Source organism: Malurus melanocephalus, unplaced genomic scaffold, assembly GCF_030028575.1.
Source record: "Malurus melanocephalus ecotype Western Australia unplaced genomic scaffold, MMel_1.1 scaffold_1, whole genome shotgun sequence".
Lineage (NCBI taxonomy): Eukaryota > Metazoa > Chordata > Aves > Passeriformes > Maluridae > Malurus > Malurus melanocephalus.
Window position 1 is genome coordinate 6,094,832 of NW_026623233.1, and position 19,458 is coordinate 6,114,289.

Genomic DNA, 19,458 nt, shown 5'->3' on the forward strand with positions numbered 1-19,458 from the left:
GGAGGTGGTTCTGCCCCTCTGCTCACTCTGGGGAGAGCCCACCCACACATCTGCATCCAGCTCTGGCATCCCCAGCAAAAGAAGGACATGGACCAGCTGGAGTGAGTGCAGAGGAGGCCACCAAGATAATTAGAGGTGTGGAGCACCTCGCCTATGAGGAAAAGCTGAGGGAATTGTGCTTGTTCAGCCTGGAAAAAAGAAGGTTTTGCAGTGACCTAGTTGCAGCCTTCCAGTACCTGAGGGGAACCTACAGGAAAGATGGAGAGAGATTATGTACAAGGGTATGTAGTGACAGGACAGTGACAATGTTTTAAACTGAAAGAGAGTAGGTTTAGACTAGATGTTAAGGATACATTCCTTACTGTGAGGATGGTGAAGCACTGGCACAGTTTGCCCAGAGAAACTTTGGATGCCCCATCCATGGGAGTGCTCAAGGCCAGGCTGGATGGGGCTCTAAGCAGAAAGGCTGTTCCTTCTCCATGTCCCTGCCCATGGCAGAGTGATTGAACTAGATCGTCTTTGAGGGCCCTTCCAACCCAAACCAGTCTATGAAACTACATATCCTTCACTAACCATAYGTAATGATATCTTTAACAGCAAAAAGGTAAAGTCCTCCAGCAACAATCAGTCAATACTTCTGCAGTGAATTAGAGYTGTAGGCCCCAGTAGTTTTTCAAGTGTACATTCTTTTACAGAATCTGAAAATATTGGCTTCCCTTCTCACATGGTAAATGTTGCTGGCAGGTATCTGTTTACATGCTCACCTTTGAAAATCAAATTCACATAATGCCAAGTGATACRCACAAGAGCTTTGAACAATGTACTCTAACAAAAATAATGCTGTTTACAAAGATTTCCAATAAGCAGCCAGAGAAGTATTTCTACAACTTCAAACAAATAAAGTAATAGCTACATCTGAATATTTCAGTGAATGAAAATTAGTATTTGAAGAATTGTGTCATGATTTTTTTTTAATTGATTTTTTTGGACCATGTCTATCCTATTCTGTGCTGCACAGAAGCAAAATACAAATTCTGAACCGTGGTATCCCCCTAATGAAAGAAGAGTAAGAGAGGCACGTCATGCATGGAGTGAAAAGTCTTGCTGTGTCTATAGCTCTGTCAGGAAGGCAGATATAGTTAAGAGTGAGAGAAGACTCAAGTATGAGAAGAGACATTGGCTTCTCAATGCTGTTGCAAGTTTTTAGTGTGTGTTTGTGTCTGCTTGTCAAGATGCTGTTGACCTCTCATTAAGAATATTAAGGGCATTGGAGAATGAGACCTGCATGTTGCAGCAAGAGTGGCTCCAGGGGGTGTGTGCAATGTGTGTTTGCCARGAAGAGCTTCAGTTTTGTGCTTTATACTGATACAAGGAATGGGTGTTCCCTTGCAGGGTTCTTTGCACTGGATATTTGTGAGGAAAATATGTCTAATAGCAATCCTCARTTCTGTTTACCATGTATTGCTTTATCATTGAAACTTTTGGAAAGTTACTTTTGCATTATTTATCTGAGGTTTTTCTCTTTTTTTGTTGTCACTTCTATAACCATATGCTGAAGGTGAGACAGCCAAAGCACATGAAATGGCCTTGTCAGGTGTTTTTCTTTAAGAGTGAGAGGTAATTTATTTTGTAGCTTTTAGGTTATGCTCCCACCTGTCATCARCACTGATACTCATCCCCAAATGTGTGCCCTGCAGGGTCACTGCTGTTTCAACTGTTCCTTCTCCATCTTATCTCCTGCAGAATTTGTGAGCATGTAGCTCTCCTAAAATTTAACAGGGTATTTGGAGTGTTTTTTCCATCGTATGCCTTTTTCTTTTTTTTRAYTTTCCATTTTTTGAAATGTGAATCTGTTTCCATAGTAGATGCCAATGTGGTTTTCTTCCTCTTTTTATTCATGCTGGCTGTCGTCCCATTTCAGCTGAATTCTAAACCACATTTCCCTTTTGAAAAGCAACGTGAAGGTCATTCTTTGATTCAGGCAGTGAGAGTTACTTACTGTATGAGTAGCATTTTGTTGTTTTGTCTAAATTCCTGGAAAGTATCACTCCCTAGGGAAGGRGAGCAGACTCCCTAGAATTATGAACTTGATTAAGGGAAAGCGTTTATTGACAAGGTCTCCTTGTCTGAGCCTCAGAGGATGATACATGAGCACGCTTGATAAATCTGCTTCTCAGCTCCCCACCAGAGAGGTCTTTGCTTGAAGCCTAATAGCTCCTGAGTTCTTGGAATTCAAAACTACGCTTCTAAGGCTGTGGCTTTAATAATTTTTATGTGTTTTCATATTTTTGAAAGAGTAGAGAAAGGGAAACTATTGTTTCTATAACACTTTCAAAGCTACTCTGGATATTTAGAAAATGAAGTCTGTGGAACCCATGTCACTTGGGTGGGTACCTCTCTTGCCAGGCTGATTTACTGCTGTTTGTTTAATGAAATATGTATCATTCCTTTACACAGCTGTTAGTTTAAAGCCAGTAAAGCTGTCTTGAATAGGTTTTGGATTCACACAGACTGTGCCTTTTGTTGCACTGTAGCATGGTTTATGTGTTTTCCCTGAGCTGATGGCTGCATTGCAGTTATCATAGAACACATACAGCAATTAAGGCAACTGAATGCTTTTCTTGATTTCTCTTTCAACACGAGCGGAGCCATCTTTCAGTGGCCAGGTTTTTTGTGGCCCCTGACAGATCACAAGGTTCTATAAAAGGCAATTTACAAGGAGTGAAGATCAGTATTTCACTGTTAATATAAGAATATATTGATATGTTAATTCTCAGACTATGTCAGGTGCACTCAGTAGTAAATTGCTCAAAAAGGCTGAGTGGGCTCAGCTGGCCTCTGCCCTCAACCTGTAGGCATTACTGTAATTTACATTAAACATGATGAGGGAAACAACCTGATAATAACTGGGTCTCACTATCAGCATTGTTTTTCATTTTTCATTTTTCCTCCCTGGGAAAATCAGAAACTKGTATTTCTAATTTGTGGATTGTGAAATTGGTTTTCTTTTTTGAGTGTTAAAGGTACTCTCAGACAAAAGAGGTACTGCATTGATTTCCACCCATTTCCTCTCTCTTTGAAACCTAAAACTTTTTCTAATTGTTTACCGGACATATCAAGAGGAAGAAAAAATTGACATAAATTCTGCAGCACTACTTAAGTATGGCTGCTTTCATCAGGTATAAAATGCTTCATATATTTTTAAACTTTAATCTTTCTTACCTGAGAACATTAGAAGAAAACTTCATCTGGACCAGTGAAGTTYCATCCTGTCTGCTCAGTCTTCAATATTGTATGTTTTAAATGTTAAGTTAGCACTGCAAATGAGAATTAATTTTGGACGTATATTGCCCTGAGGTATTTGGGAGAGTTCTGTCACTGGGACAAGAATGTTAGACTATCAATTTATTGTTGCAAAAAGCAGGAAGTAGGTAGACAGAAAAAAAAAAAAGAAAGTAATTGACATCATGTGGCATTGGTAGTTTATAAATATCATCAGGTAGTTTCAGATCATTACTCCAAAGTGTGATAAAGGCATAGAAACTTTAGTTCTGACAAAATACATTGATTGTTAAGAGACACTGAGAACATTCTGTGAAATCTGCATTGTGATCTGGTCTAGCAACTGTCAGGAAATATGATTTTAAACACATTCTCCTTTGGGRWCATTGTCTCATTTAATYTGTCAGKGTCATAMATATATATACACATACACATGTATGTGTTTGTCTAAAATACATTCATGGGAAAGAAAAAAGAGTTAATCCAGAAACATGTAATACAGAAAACATGTCATTTTCTCTATTTCATGTCTGGATTTGTGTTTTACATTTGGTGTTACTTAGAATCATTTAGGTGGCAGGAGTAAAAATAAGAGAATAGAAAGACAGTGCTCACAATAAACATTTCAYTTCAGATCTGAAACTCTTACAAATGTTGCAGGCAACAGAACATAAAGTACACGAGCATGTTAGAAAAAGAAAATTTGGAATTCTTTGATGAACTACATATGGTACACCCATTTATACAAGTTCCAGGGCAGATTAAAACTACAAAACTTAAAATATGATTTTACCCTGAAACATGCTTCAGTTGTTTTAGTAATATAAAGAACTTCAAGAACTGTTGAAGATAAATATTAGGTTAAATACATATTAATTCAATTAATTTATAGTTGATTTCTTTTCAGCTCAGTGACAAATGTGGACGAGAAACAAAAAATCATCTATTCATATGGCTTTCTTGCTATGTCATGGCCAGGGCAGAGAGAAAGAATTTTTATACTCAAATTACATTTTCTATAAATGGATTTAAATAATCGCATAGAGCTGGAAGCAGAAGAATGAAGTCCTGAATTTTGTTTATGTATTCCAATCAAACCACAGCCAGTTGCTAATTTAACCACTTCACAAATTCATTGTATCCTGTTTCTAATTTTAAACCACTTCAGACTGGAGACCAGCTTTCTTTTGGTTACAGACTGCCTTGCTTATCCTCTTTTTAATACTGTCCTTTGACAGCTGTTCTTTCAGTAGCATGCTGACACAAGCAATCTCATTCCCTTCTTTCCTTTAGTCCCCTCCTATTTGTTCCTACCTCCMCACTACATTTCCTCTTGGTTTATGRGGCCTTGAAATGGTCTAGTCTCTGCTGGRGAACTAATCCCAGTTAAAAATAACCCAGGCACACAAAAAAAGTGTTGAGTTTTAATGTAATTTGCTTGACTTCACAACCTCYCAAGCAGTCAAGCTGCCAGATTTGAGGGACTGGTCTGGTTACTGGGATGTATACATGAGGCTGAAAGAATGCRACAAAAAAATTTAATTAAGTCCCAAACACTTGAATGGCTTCCTTAGATTATTTAATTATTTTCCCAATCACAGCTATTTCACACTCCCAGTGGGTTTYATGATACTGCAGCTGCTTTACTTGCAACTGCTCTTGCAGTCAGTRGGAGATCAGGGTGCTTTATTGGATATTCCTGATTGACTTCAAATCATCCRTGATTTAAATAGGGGTAAACTTTTTGATAAATGTAGGTAAGTAAACGGTCTAAAAATATCCGCAAAAGTCTAATTACATGTTGATTAAGCTTTTAAAAACCTAGCACACAAAATCATATTCCTGTTCTTTATTGATGAATAAAATAGCAGAAGATTTCATCCTTTTCTTTTTCCAGGTGTAGAGCTGAATTCCTTGCGCCAGATGAAGATCCAGAGAGCTATGACGATGCTCACAGATGTCCGACAGCTCATCTCAAGTGGAGGGAGCGTGAATCAAAAGAATGATGAAGGAGTTACCCTGGTGAGTGGGAACATGTAATTATCACCCTGGGAATATGCATGTACTGCAACAAGTTCAGCATGATTGCAAAGCAATTCTCTTATAAAAGGAAAGTAAACCAAGATTTTGGTTCTGTCTGGACTTTTGAAAATAGATGTGTCAATTCCATGTATAATACAGATTTTCAAATAGGATAATGAAGCACCTTAATGACAACTTTTTTGCTACTTGCTGTTAAATATGCAAAATAAGAATTAATAGCAAAATATTAACACCATGGTTTAAAGCTGCAGGAGATATTTGTGGTCTCTGTCTGTGAGAGAGGGGCTGAAACTCCACTCAGTAATGTCTGGTTTTGGCTCCTATCTTCTGGCTGAGCCCATTAAAACAGTGTTTMATGAAGTGATCCCATCCTGGTTTGGTGAGCTGAAGCATTCACTATATATGTGGAGAAGTACTCCCACTCCCAAATTTGCATGTTATTTGTAGTCACTAGCTTTTATTATCCTTTTTTCTGCCAATTGATCTTCTATCACTTTGTTTAGTCAAGACTTCTACTTYTTCAGCTCTCAAATAATTTTAAAATCAATGTGTCAATAAATGGCAAATCAGCATTAATATTAATCAGCAGCATTAATATTTTTTAATACAATTTTTAAAGTACCTTGGTTTTTTGTGCAAATATGGTACTAATATAATTAGAGTAGTAATAATTATTACCATTATTATAATTTCTGCATTTGCACTGAATTACATTGCATTATACTGAATTAATACACTGAATCATTAGTATTCCATATTTTAATACCTGTGGAGTGTTTAAGCTACAACCAGAGAAGTGATCAGCCTCATATCTGGGAGTGGTTGAATCCAGCCACTGGTTCTCTCTAGAAACAGAACACTGTGACTTCTGTGGTGGCCACCCCACGGCAGTTAACTGTTTAAAAACGGGAGGGAAGCCGGGAAGGAGTGGGAAGAAACAGCACAAGCTTTAGTTTATTTCRTAAAAGCATTAATTTTGCTTCTAATTTTTGGATACTTTTTATCTAAGCTGCTATATCACATAACTATTGTACTTAATTTCTATTGCTGTTTTAGTCAGAATTGTCTCAGTTAAGCTGAGTTATGAACTTAGATAAATCTTTCTGTATAAAATCCTTTTTGCAGTTAGCTGTAATGGTTGAAATATATGTCTAAAAGATATCTAAAAGTACTGCAGGTTTTGGGAGAAAAACATTGTGGGTACTTCTTTTCCTGCTTAGTAGAATGTTGACAGAGGGAAAGTTGGCATGAACAGGTTTTTGCTGAAATCTGATTTTTTTCAAGAAGTAGATGCAAAGTAGGTAAATTTGCTTTGCTTTGAGATTTCTGTTATGTGGAACTTTGTTTKACAAACTGGTGGAAAATCCAGAATTTGTTAAACAATTCTCTCTTTATTCATGGGTGTTGAATCAGCCAGTCTGTGATGGTTGTGTGTATATCAAAAGGTTGTGGGAATGGTGTTTTGTTCTTCTATATTTGTACAAAAAAGACAAGTATCTTAGTTGTAAGTATCAAATTAGGTTTCTTTTCTCTTGACAGAATATATGTCTAAGTCTATGTGTAGGAGAAGATGAACCAAGCAAGGAATTATTGTTGTAAATACATGAATACACACATTCTCATAAATTCATGACACCTACACATGTGCACATGCAATACAGACAGCATGATATTTGGTAAAATTAACTTTTTTGCTGTATTCTTCTGTAATAATTTTTCTTTGAAAGATTTCAGCCATCAAATATTTCATATGRACTTTTAAACTGCTTGAAAATAGCACTTGTCAAGTTGATGTCTGAATAGAAAATGTAATTTCTTCTGTTAAAACACACCCTCCCTCCACCATGAAGCTACGTCAAATTATAGGAAAAAAAATTGAGCATTTTGTTCACTGGAAATCATAGAAAGCAGAATTGATGTTCTRCCCCCAAGGCAGGGGTGTTCTGCACCCTTTCCAGGGGAAGATTCAGGATGATTTGTAATGTGTTAATTCCCTCTGCATCAAGCGTGTTCATAGTGAGTACTTTATACATTCCCTGCATGTACAGCTGAACCAGAAATAGAGGGTAAGGCAAAGAATATCCTGGACTCTCATTTTAGTGTCTCCTATTCTTGTAGTGGCTTTGGAAATACACAATTGTAATAACAGGTTTATTGCACGACGTTTTTATTGCCATTATCTATCCATTTCAATCACCAGAAAAATAGTATCTTCAGCTAACAATACTTTGAGGAGAAAACTACCCATATAGTTGGGCTCTGTGGTTTGGGGTTACAGATTACAATTTATAATCTCACTTCTCAATTTCTGCAATATTCCTGTGCCCTGTTCTTACTGACCAGTGTGAGCATTAAGTCCTTCTGACTGGGGATGAGCAGTTACATTGTGCCAAATTCCAAATTCAGGTCTTGTCCTCCTTGCTTCCAGAAGTGAAAGCATTGGTTGAAATTACAACAGAGAACTATGAGAAACTAGACTACCAAATTGTTAACTGGATCAATCTCATCATATAAAAAATGAGCCTTATATATGTTTATTTATCATATATAAGAAACAATTTCCACCGAAACCTACAAACTACATTTTTTTTTCTCTGATGGGGTTCCTTATTGCATTTTCCTCTTTTACTTCATTATTACTGGAGAAAAGAGTTTTATTGCCCTGTTGTATCTTGCCCTATTTCTCTGTCCACAAGACCCRTTTGGGGTTATATTGCTTCTGTATTTACTCTGCATATTAGCTATTTTTATTAATCAGGTAAAATCCCAACATGTCTGTTGTTTGTTTGTTTGTTTGTTTTTTTTTTTCTAATATATAAAAAATCTCATTCTGTAAAAAACTTACAGTGGAATGGATTGCTGATATAAATGCCAAACACATATAGAGCCTTAAATAATAATGCGTTGCAAAAGATAATGTCCAGCTCCTCAAATCAGCCATTAACCAAGATGTTTTTGAGTTTCCTTTTTCCATTTCTTGCCATTACACTTTTCATACCTTCTCATGCTTGCTGTATTTGTTACTCAGAATGACAAGCCATGAGCAAACACAGCTCCCTTTGAAGTTGTCCCTGCTTTAGCAGCAAGTTGCACTACTTGACCTCCTGAGGTTCCTCATGACCTGAGTTTCTCTCAGTGTGCTACTAACATTTTCCACCCTCCTTCTGTTCCACTTTGACTCTTAAATGAAGTTTACAGCTACAGAAAATCAACTAAAATTATTTAAACATTTACCAATTAAAATAATTAAGTATCTAGGGAAACAGTGCAAGCATAGGAAATAAATCATCTGTGGTTCAAAACTGAGGAAGTATTTTTCGTCACTAATTTCGTGCTGCAGTCTCAATGTGCTTGGTTTGAGTATGTGTTAATGAATTAATTTTGGAGTAGTGTCAGCTTAACTCTGGGATRTTTGAAATGCCAGAAAAGAAAGTTAGTTCTAGGTTCTAAGAGGGCTCAAGCTCTGTTGAAATGTATGATTGCACCTGGGCTCATGAAGTTTTTGAATGTGTTTKAAAGACAGTTTGCTTGAAGTTATATGAAAACTAATAGTCAGACTAGATTGTTTAGTTGTTCACAATAAGCAAAAACTAATTTTTTTTCCCTGGTGCATCTTGTTTATAAATGCTAAAACCTCAGTGTTTTTCTAGTTTTTAGTTATCACATATATTTTGTATTTGCTGTAACTGTGATTTAGTAAAGATATGCAATAAGACACCATGCTTTAAACTATTAACATRCGCAGAATTTAACTTTTATATTGCAGCTACATGTGGCCTGTGCTAATGGATACAAGAATGTTGCAGCTCTGATACTGGATCATGGGGCTGATCTCAATGTGGTGGATAATCAGTACTGGACACCCCTACATTTGGCTGCAAAGTATGGACAGGTAAAGCATGATTTTTTCACCTGCTTCTCTGTTCTTTATGGTAGTCTTCTGTAGCAATAACAAATGCTCTCAAGTCAGGGCGACTGTTCTTATTTTAATGTAGAAAACATTAATATACAGATGGCATCTTAAATGACAGAGATTGTTTGGGAATGAATCTTATAAACTATCAACCCCATACAGCTCAATCTACCATCAATAACAGTTTGTCTCCAGCAAAAATTCAATTTGCACTGACATTTGAGAGGAAGACAAACACTTCGTCTGTTATTTTTTCAGAGTCTGATGTCTAAGTTTATTTAGCCAACTTTTTTTTTTTTTTTTTTTTGCTGTTTGTATTTCTGTGAATAAATGTCCAGGATTCACTCTGCAGTTGCATTCCAGCTGAGTTCTGGAAGTGTGCCTCGGGTTTGGCATTTGTAGGCTATGCCCAAACATGACTTGTGCCTCTTACTAACCTATCTTTTCAGTTTTCCTGCATCCTCACTCTCCCTGGACGCGCTCAGTGAGTCTTTGTTAGTTTGACCACCCATCTCAGGGCTCACAAATCACCACCTACCCATAAGTACCTTCCAAAAACCCCTGTGATGCATCTTAGCTCAGACTTCAGAAAATAAATACAGCTCTTTACAACAAGAAAATAATAGGAGTGCAGTAAAAATAGTAGTAAAAATAGATGTGTTTGAGACTAGTTAGTTCTGCTGGGATGGAGATTAATCTTACTGAGATACTGTGTCTTCTCCTTTTATAGAGTGTCAAAGCTGTGTGTATTTTCATAATAGATTATGTCATTTGTTATATATATATATACAAACATACATGCATATATCCTGAAATGTATCTTCAATAATTTCAGGTAGTGTAAATTTAGAGGGAAAAATTGTCCACAAAGATATACCAAAGTTTTCTTAGCAATTGAGGTATCAGGGGTATTTTGAATTACTGTCGATTGGATTTTCTCATCCCATTTTATCCTATGCTATTCTATAATTCTGCTACAATCCTGCTCTGACGGATCCCTCTGCACTCACTCTGCCTGTGTTCAGACTTCATTAGGGCAAGAAAGCTCTTATTCAGAAGTAAGGGGATAGCAGTGATGCGGTGTTGAGCTGGGGCTGCTTATTCTTGTGTTTTAGGRTGGCTTACAAGTTAGGGCTTTGTACTGCAACAATGTATTTATACTACGTGTACATTTCTTCCGTTGTGAAGCTAAACCCGAGTTTCATTGAAGGGGGCTTGAAAGAAGTCCCTTGAAAGGACTGGGGAAGAACTTACCTTTCCTTGTGGATGTGTGGCATGCGTAGGTTTGCAATACTAACTCTGGATGACTTGAATTACTCTTTTTCTCGTGGAGTTAGATATTTTTCTTTTTGAAACAGACCTGAGCCATATAAAGTTTGGAGGTGAAAGTGGCTAATGGAAAAAATGTCTTTCCTTTTGAGGAGTTCCTAAGAGCTGAGATTGCTATTTTGTGAAATGATCCTTTTTGTTGGCACTTCTGTTGAACTGTATCTCCCTTTATGTCCCAGATGACAATAGTGTTAATTCTGACTGTTTCAGGGGTTTTCAGTGAGGAGTCAGGGACCAGCTGYACCAGTCTCTATCTAAACAGTATGGGTACACAGAGAGAGAGATAAATGAAGGAACAGTGTAATCTTCTTCACTAAAATTAGCCAAATACAGACCAAATATCTTCCCTTTGTAGTGTTAGTGAATAATAAAGTTTAGAGATATCTTATTATCATGATATATAATTTGCCGGTGTTATTTAGGAGATAAATATAGCTTCCATGTAGTTCTGTTTGTAAGAAACTAGTAAATAATTTAAATTCCTTCATAAAAGGGATTTATTAGACATCAGGGCACTTTCTCTTTTGGTAGCTATGCCATCAGGGTGTTTTTAAAATTTCCTTTCTTGTGATGATAGTTTTGGGATATCTTTTAGCCTTAGAATGAATTCACATGCATAACATGTTTATAATTTCATTTTGAGTAATTAATCGTAGACTAATATGAGCATTGTTCCTGTTTGGGGTAAAAGTAGTATGGCAGAAAGGGAATAACCTTAGACAAGACATGATTTGGATAGTCTCTTTTAAATTAAAATGTATTTATGAGGGAATAGTTATTTTTTTGCCAGAAATATTAATGTTCACTGAAGAAGTCATTGATATAAATTCTGGACTTGATCCCTTACAGTTTCAYATTCTACTGGTACATATTTGTAGCATATTTTTTTTGAAAGTCACACTTGAAAAACTTGCTACAGTGATAAATTTCTGTCTTGTACTGGACAACTGTCAAAAAGTCTATTTGGTTTTAGTTTGCTGTCTTTTTAAGTTCTTGGGAGGATTTCTGTCCTTCCAGGAATGTATTTGAATGGCAAAGTACCCTTTTCTTGTTTTATAGCTTGTCTGATGAGCCATGATCCTTTAATGACTGGTCACAGAAATTTYAGAAAATCTGTTTTAAACCATTGTCATTGAATAGTTTGTTAGCAGTGATGCTGCACTACCTGCAACCAAACCCCATCCACTATAGGGACAGTATGTTATTCCAGGAGTCAGAAGGACTGATAGTTTCTCCTGTTTGCAGAGTAACTACAGATGTATTTTTCATGTAGAGAAGCTGCTCACCTTAATAAAACGTTATTGAATTAGTTACACAAATTACAGATTTAGTTTTTGAAATATTTTACATTATAGACTTTACATACATATATTTAGCATATTATCTTAGGAAAAAAAATGTTGTGGTATGAAGAAATTGTTACACTACTTTAGGGTGCCATCCATAGTCGAAGGACCTGAGCTCTGTATATATACAGCTCTATACAAAATGGGAAAAAGCCCACCACATTTGGCTATTTGTGAGAGCATAGCCCTAATAAAGATGGTACTAATTTACCTTGGAGAAAAAAAAAAAAAAAAAAGAACTGCAGAAGTTTTAACTTTACAGTGAGAAAATTTAATTTGCATCTGCGCAGGAGGAAACTTGTAAAGCATAAAGGCACTGTAAGCTTCTTGTTACAAATCTCAAGTTGTAAATGAAGTGGATTATAAAATCTTATTGCACCATTTTCCACAGTGATTTATATGTGAAATTACTGGAGAAAGATAGATCAATCTGAGTGAGCTAAGCACGTGACAGACATTATATCCACACCTTGTAATCAACCTGGCTTGTAGAGATTCTTTGATAGTKGCAAACCAATTTTTATTTAGGATGGGGTTCTTTTCAACTAAATTTAGCCAACTAAACTCAAGGACAAAGTAAAAGCTTTTTTTTTTGTCTAATGTGAAGAATCACCTCTGGAAGACACCTCAGAAAATTCTAGGGGGTGCATTTAAAATAGGGGTGATGATTCACTGCTTGTAAGTCTGTTCCTCCCTTGGTTATTGAGGCMGTGGACAACTAGCATATGTTAGAGGTGTGATCTGAACATTTTAAAACTCTTCATGAGGAATCCAGTCAAAGTTTAGGGCCAAAGGATGGGTCAACTGCCCACTGGCTTCTAGGTCTCCACAGTCATCATGAAGTGGGCATGGAGTCGATGCCTTACTTTTAGAAAGCATGAAGCTGCACAGAGTGAATCCTAGATGAGTAGGATTAGATACTTACAACAATACCMATCTTATCACAAGCAAAGCATAGCAGAATGGTGTTGCATTATTTCCAGAGAGGAAATAAAGAGTTTTAACTGTCAGTATGTATTGTCTGATGTTGAAAAAAAAAATAAAATTTGTATCTATCTTTGCATATATTTGTCAAGAAAACCAGTTTAGTGGATAAATTTACCAGGTAAAAACATTATTAGTCCAGATACTGAAACAGAACGTGGCTGAATGATAAATGAATTGYCCCATTAGTGACAGAGTATGCAGATCCAGAGCAGAATATTTTTTTTTTTTTGCATAGGAGTAGAGGATATTGGTGGTSAATTTGAGGGCTGTGTTCAGGATATGGCTGCTGAGTACAGAAAAGGGCAGCTGAGGCTGCTGCTTCAAAGTCAGCTTCTGTTTGTAAGACAAGAATCTGCTTCACAGGGACAGATTAGGTTATCAATGAGTGCAATAGACTGTTAACTGAAATACTCCCAGCCTGCAAACATTAAAAAACAGACCTATTTTTAAACAATGTTATTCTGAGTTTCTAGAACTGTTTTCATTCCCTCCCCCTCCCCCCCGCTACACCTGCAATAAGTATTAAGGCTAAAAGCAATTTTATGTTTTTAATGCACATTGAGATACTAACTTTATACCAAAAAATATATATTATTGAGGTACTAAGATCAGGAGTTGCTTACCATAATGATTTTGCTTCAATAAAATGACAGAAAATAATAGCTTCTACAACACACATCCAAATCTGCATCAGTRACACACAAAAATCTCTTCAAAATAGGATTGTTAGGGCAACAAAGCTAGCCTGAAGACATTAGAATGTGTCAGGGTTGCMTATGTAAATGTAACAGGGCCTTTTGGACAAATTTGAGCCCTGTTTTTGAGGSAGCTCAAAGGGACTCCTTTGTGTCACTGTCACGCAGCAGGGGCAGTGCTGGTGTRTTTGTGGCTGCTGTCTGTGCACACCAGCACGGGGCACACGTCTCGCTTGGGTACCACGCTGGAACCGGTGCCAACTGCAGAAGGGCGACTTGTRTTCCTCAGGCTGGCCCCTTAATTTGAATTTAGCACAGCAATCACTTTGTGGACAGCTAGTAATCTGGCACTGGTAGTGCTGTCCCTGCTGGACATCTTCCAGCTGCTGTGATCAGGAGAGCGCACACTCGCCCTCCCCATGGTGGGAATAGGCTGCAGCTCTGACATTTGCCTTGGGTACTTTGGCACAATTCCCAGGCACAAGCTGTTTCTTTGTTGTTTATCACAGAAATGTCACCTTTCAAACAGCTATCGGAGACATGCAGGTCAGAGCTGACTTTGCAGTAGCTTAAACGCCACCTCTCCCCAAATTTCATCCTTGGGGGATGATGCCTGTGTCTAAACTGTTAAATCACTAAATAAAAGAGGGCTAGGGATTAAGCCAGGCAACAGTCTGGCTCGCATTCATATTGTTTAGAGCTAGTTTCCTYTATAGGAGATTAGCCATGTTTTTAGAGAGCTGGTTGGAGTGGTCCAAAGGAGAGGCAGGGAGAGAGCTAACAGTTAAGCAGTTTGGATTATAAGGGATACTTAAGCTTGCTCCATTGCACTCTCTTAGTGAGACAGATTTAGCCTCTGGCTTTGGGGTTTAAAGGGTTTCATGATGTCAAAAAAACCCGGATAAGACATTTGTTCAACTGCTGACTGTATATCTGCAACTCCTGTACTAGCAAGGATTTCTTCCCATCAGTAAATTGGAAATGCCCCAAATAAATAAAAAAATGTTTATAGATATCAGATGCCTGCTTCATATTTCTTAGCATACTATATACATCCTGTGTCATTTTCAAATGTGTGCAGTTATTCTGTAAGTAAATTCTCCCTTACACACATTTGGTTGCTCTGAATTAAACCTCTCTGATTAGTTAGTTCATCAAAACACAGCATTTCTTTCAGAGTGTAAAAGGGACTCTGCTCCTTGCTGAAGTCTCAGAGAATACACCCTCTCACAATGTGAACCAATTTGCTCATCCTAACCAAACAGATTACTCATTTGACTCAACTGTGACTTGTAGTTCCTTTTTTTTWTTTTAATTGCAYGTTGAGCACRAAACAGAAAGAAATCCACATCTGTTGTTGGAATATGCTTCAGTGCAGAAGGGATATATGAACTCATTGTGGGAAATGATACTTAATCTTATCAAGTTTGGCCATTGCTATAATAGTTCCTTTGAATGCAGTTTCTGAACTTCTGCAGCCACACTCCACAAACATTTTCAATGAGAAGGGCCTAAAGAAGGGGGTGCTTGTTTAGTGTTTCAAAAAGAATAGTTTATAGTCACTYAGGGAATAAATATTTTCCCTGTCAAGTAGTTGGAGTCTTTAATTTATGGTCAGAAAATCCTCTAGAGAATGTTTTATCCAGACATATCTCACCCTTTTTTCTTTWGTCTTTTTGTTCATGTTTGGCATGTGTGATTGTACTCAGGTGGAAGAGCCATATTTCCCTTCAGATCAAATTACACTCACTTTCCTCAAACAGAGAGACCACTTTGGGATTTCTGCTTGTGAGATCTTTCTTTCACTCTCAATATAATCACATGATTTCTATAAATGATTCAAATGCAAATTGTGAGGAGAGAACATAAGGCAAGAAAACATAGATTCACACAATACACAATGATAAAATAGCTTGAACTTCATATACAGACTAGGAACAATCTTAATTTACAAAATTACTATAAAATTCTCAGTTTCCATGTATGTTTTTAAAGCTGAGGTGTGCACGGTCTACACTATGTACTTGGTTATTGCAGGATCTCTCTGATCAATGAAAATTTTATTTTCCTTGATATATCATTTATAGTGACTTTCTTGTATGAGAGGCAAAAATGAAAAAGAAGTCTAACAAGGCTTTTTMGGCACAAACTTGGAGAAGTGCCAGATTTATGATCTTCTGTGTAGTATAAATATATAACTTGTAAGACCATAAGTTATAAGCATCTTTAATCACAAGCTCACGTAATACTTTCCCTGATTTTATTTCTTTTTTCTTTGTCTAATTTCCTGGTGAGTTGAAAAATAGAAATGTATGTTATCARTCTTGAAGTGAAGACTGATGAAGTTTTTACATCAGTTGTAGAAAAACATTTGAGTGTCCTTTGCACTTTTTTTAATAGCTGAAAACAGCATTAGGCTTCCCCTTTTTTGCTTGAACTGTTCCAGAGGTTTAAAAGGCACGCTCTTAGACCATATAGGTTAAGCTTGCTGACTGCAGAAAGGTAGYGGTGACACTTGGGGCACTTGGGTTCCATTCCAAGCTCTGTGCTCAAACAGACGCAGTATTTACRGTTCATTCCTCCCACACACAGCCTTAGCTGTCCCATTGCCTCCAGTCTGTTCCATTCTTGTCCTTATTCTATTGCCTTATTGTCCGATTCATTTGCCTGGCTTCATGTCCTTTCCTTACACATTTTACCCTAATCCTGATTTCCTTGCACAGTCAGCTTCTGCTCCTCCTCCTCTCCCTGATTCTCATCCAAGCTTTCATTTTTTTTCTACTTTGACTTCATGCCAGCCTTCCTGCCCGTCTGTCCCACTTGCTTACAGTCCCAATCTCCCTTGTTCAGTCTCAGTGGTTTTTTTCCTCACGTGTCATTTTCAGCTTTCATTTTTCTGATTATTCTGTCTCTACCTACATCCTGGCCCCTTGCCACATTTCTCTTCTTCCCTTTCRCTTCATTTATTTCATGCTGYTAGTTCCAAATTCCAGCTTTTTATCCATGCCCTCTTCTATTCCACACACCCCGCTCCCCWCCCCATGCTTTCTACCCTGCTGCTCATCCTATTCCCACAACCTACTTTTTCTAATCTGTTCCACTTTGCTGACCACAGGTGGTCATGGTCCCCTTTTCTCTGCACTGAAAAAAAAACAACTTCCTAATCTATATTGTATTAGGAAGGGAGATCTGTAACGAGTTTCAGASATAATTTCCTGTGCTTAGAGCAGTACTGCCGATCAGATTTGCAATTGCAGAGGAAATGCTATCTAGCTTCTGAACACTGTTGCTCTTTTTTAGGGCTTTGCATATAAAATTTTGTCTTTAAGGGACACACAGTTATCTAAGGCATACTAATATGTAATGGAGAACGAATATATGATCTTAAAAGCTCAGTTCACAGGTACTCTTCATTTATTTCATGCTGTTAGTAATGGCTTAATAGTTACCTTACTCCCTAATGTTGGGAGTATCTGTCTTGGAATTTGTTTCACTCCCCAGTAGCTTAAGGTCCCTAACCTACATTTTTCTTCTTTATCTTCTTGATGCTTGGTAAAGTGYCCATTATCACCCCATTTTATTAGTTAAATAGTCTCCAGAGTTATCCTAAAGACTTCTATTGCTCCATGACTTATCTGATCTTATTTATTCGATCAATGGAATATATGGTTAGCATTAAGCAACAGCACTTCGATAAGAGAAGCTTTGCAATTATAATAATAACAGTAGCAATTATAATAATAACAGTACTAATAAAAATTGAAATGACTTCCCTGATTTTTATTTCTGTTATTGCAAATCTTTAGAACATCCAACTGGATATTTAAATAGAGCAGATGTTATTGGTTCTACCAACATGTAGGCCTACAGTGGACTGTACGAGTAAAAGAGGACTCCCTGGTTTATCCATTATAACAAAAAAACCCTGTCTTATAAGCATTGGGTAGCTGATTTTTTCCAAGGTTTGAAACTTGGCTAAGTTTTGATGATTTTCCAAGCAGACAACAAAAGGAATATTCTCAGCCCATGTGATTAATCTTCTACCTAATACAGGTCTTCAAATCATACAAACACTGGAGCTCACAAGGAAAAGTCAAGTATTTTTCCACACCTTGCTACCAGAAGTGCTAAATTTTTGGTTGCTTTATTTTTCTAATTAAAAACAAAAACAAAAACAAAAAAACCCAAAACTGAAAAATCATAAGCATGCATCGGGAGCAGTCCTAGGGAACCGCCTAACAAAAATCTCACAGTCAGGCAAACTTGCACTTTTYAACCCAGTAAAATAAATTTTAGTCCTACGAGCAATAGAAAACTGGTCCTTATGAGTGCAGGTGGTCTTTATGACTGCAGATATAAGATCACTCATCTTACTGAGTGATGAAGACTGCAGATTATAATGGTGTAATCAGTGATAATTCTTTTGTTCTGTCCAGAGGTTTTGTTGTGTTTAGTGAATATATACCTTAGATATTAAAATAATAYTTGGTGACTTCAGTGTGTGTCACACAATAGTGTGAGATTGATGGTCGAAAATTATATTGATTTTGATCTAATATTGATGTTCCATTAGTTTCTTATTGTACATCTTTGTCTCACTCTGGATGAGAGCATTTTGGGGACCTTATCCAGGAAAAATGGAGTGCTGACCTGAGAAGTGACAGAGAACAAAATTGCAGGAAGAAGGTGGGGAGGGCTTAGTCAGAGAGAACTGAGGAATGGATGTGAAGAAGTGCCTGGGGAATAAAAATGGAGAGGGAGGTTAGGAACCAAAAGGTTGGTGGTGAGCCAGGTCATTTAGTGGATATGGTCAGATATGTCCAGTGGATGGTAGGGTAAGTCCAATGTTGAAACAGACAGAAGAGGAGTGGAGAAGGGGAGAGAATGTGGTGTTGACRGGGAAGAAAAGTGAAAGACTGAAGGAATGTACTGTTGGGGGTTAATGYAAATTGAATGATGCATATTCATCATCATGCAATATATCATTCGAGATATTTGCATAAAACCTCCAGCTTTCTGAATTTACAACTTAAGCAGGTATCTCTCTGATGGTAGAAGAAGGGGAATAAATGATCTGAGTTAGTGGCTCTGGGACTTGSATATTAAGAGCTAAAAGCTCAGCCAGAGCCAGCAGCTTGTCCTTTGCAGGTGCTGGCACACATCTGGTGTCCTACATGGCTTCAGAGGAAAAGATCTGACCACATGAGAGAGGAAGACCTGCTTCATGAATGCTGCTTCTGCTCTCCAGCTAATTCATTAGCAGTGAAAAACAGCGTGGTTTGAGAGCAGTTTGGAGCTGCCTTTGCAGCCTCAAGGGCATAGGGAGATTCTTGAGGAATCTCTGTTACTCCTTCATACCCCATATTTCGTGTTCTGACACTGCAGTTACGTACCTGTGGCAAGAAGCCTTGCAGTCTGGCCAGCACTGGTGCTCCTAAGCCTGAATGCTGAATGAGGGGGAATACACAAAGCATGGAGAGTCTGTGAAGTCCTTTGAAAATGAGGGCAAGGAGCTTCTGGCTTGGTGAGAGAAGAAGTAGCCAGAAGGATCTAAAAGGTGGGACTTCCATGTTAAAGGGGTGAGGCAGGAAAATACTCTTTGCAGTAGCATTCTCAACAGTCAGAGGGTAAGACGTTCAGTGAGAGATGTCAGAGGGAGGCAGGAATATTGCAGTGTGAGCAGAATGCCAGGAAAAGAGAGACAGCCCTGCTTTATTGGTACAGAAATGGTAATTAAGTTTGGGAAGGATGGTATTCAGAAGTAAGATCTGAAAGGAAAAAAATGAAGGTCTAAGTTGTTTCCTGGTATTCTATCAAAAGGTACTGAATAAATAAAGATATGAAAGGAGAAGCCACACAAATG

General features: G+C 37.5%; 1 protein-coding gene across 1 annotated transcript in view; it reads left to right on the forward strand.

Moving 5' to 3' along the window:
* Positions 1 to 19,458, forward strand: part of MYO16 (myosin XVI) — a 252,767-nt gene that overhangs the window by 58,525 nt on the left and 174,784 nt on the right. The window contains exons 5-6 of the mRNA XM_057390020.1: positions 5,180 to 5,304; positions 9,092 to 9,217. Coding sequence (XP_057246003.1) covers positions 5,180 to 5,304; positions 9,092 to 9,217 — 251 coding nt within the window. The remainder of the gene's footprint in view (positions 1 to 5,179; positions 5,305 to 9,091; positions 9,218 to 19,458) is intronic.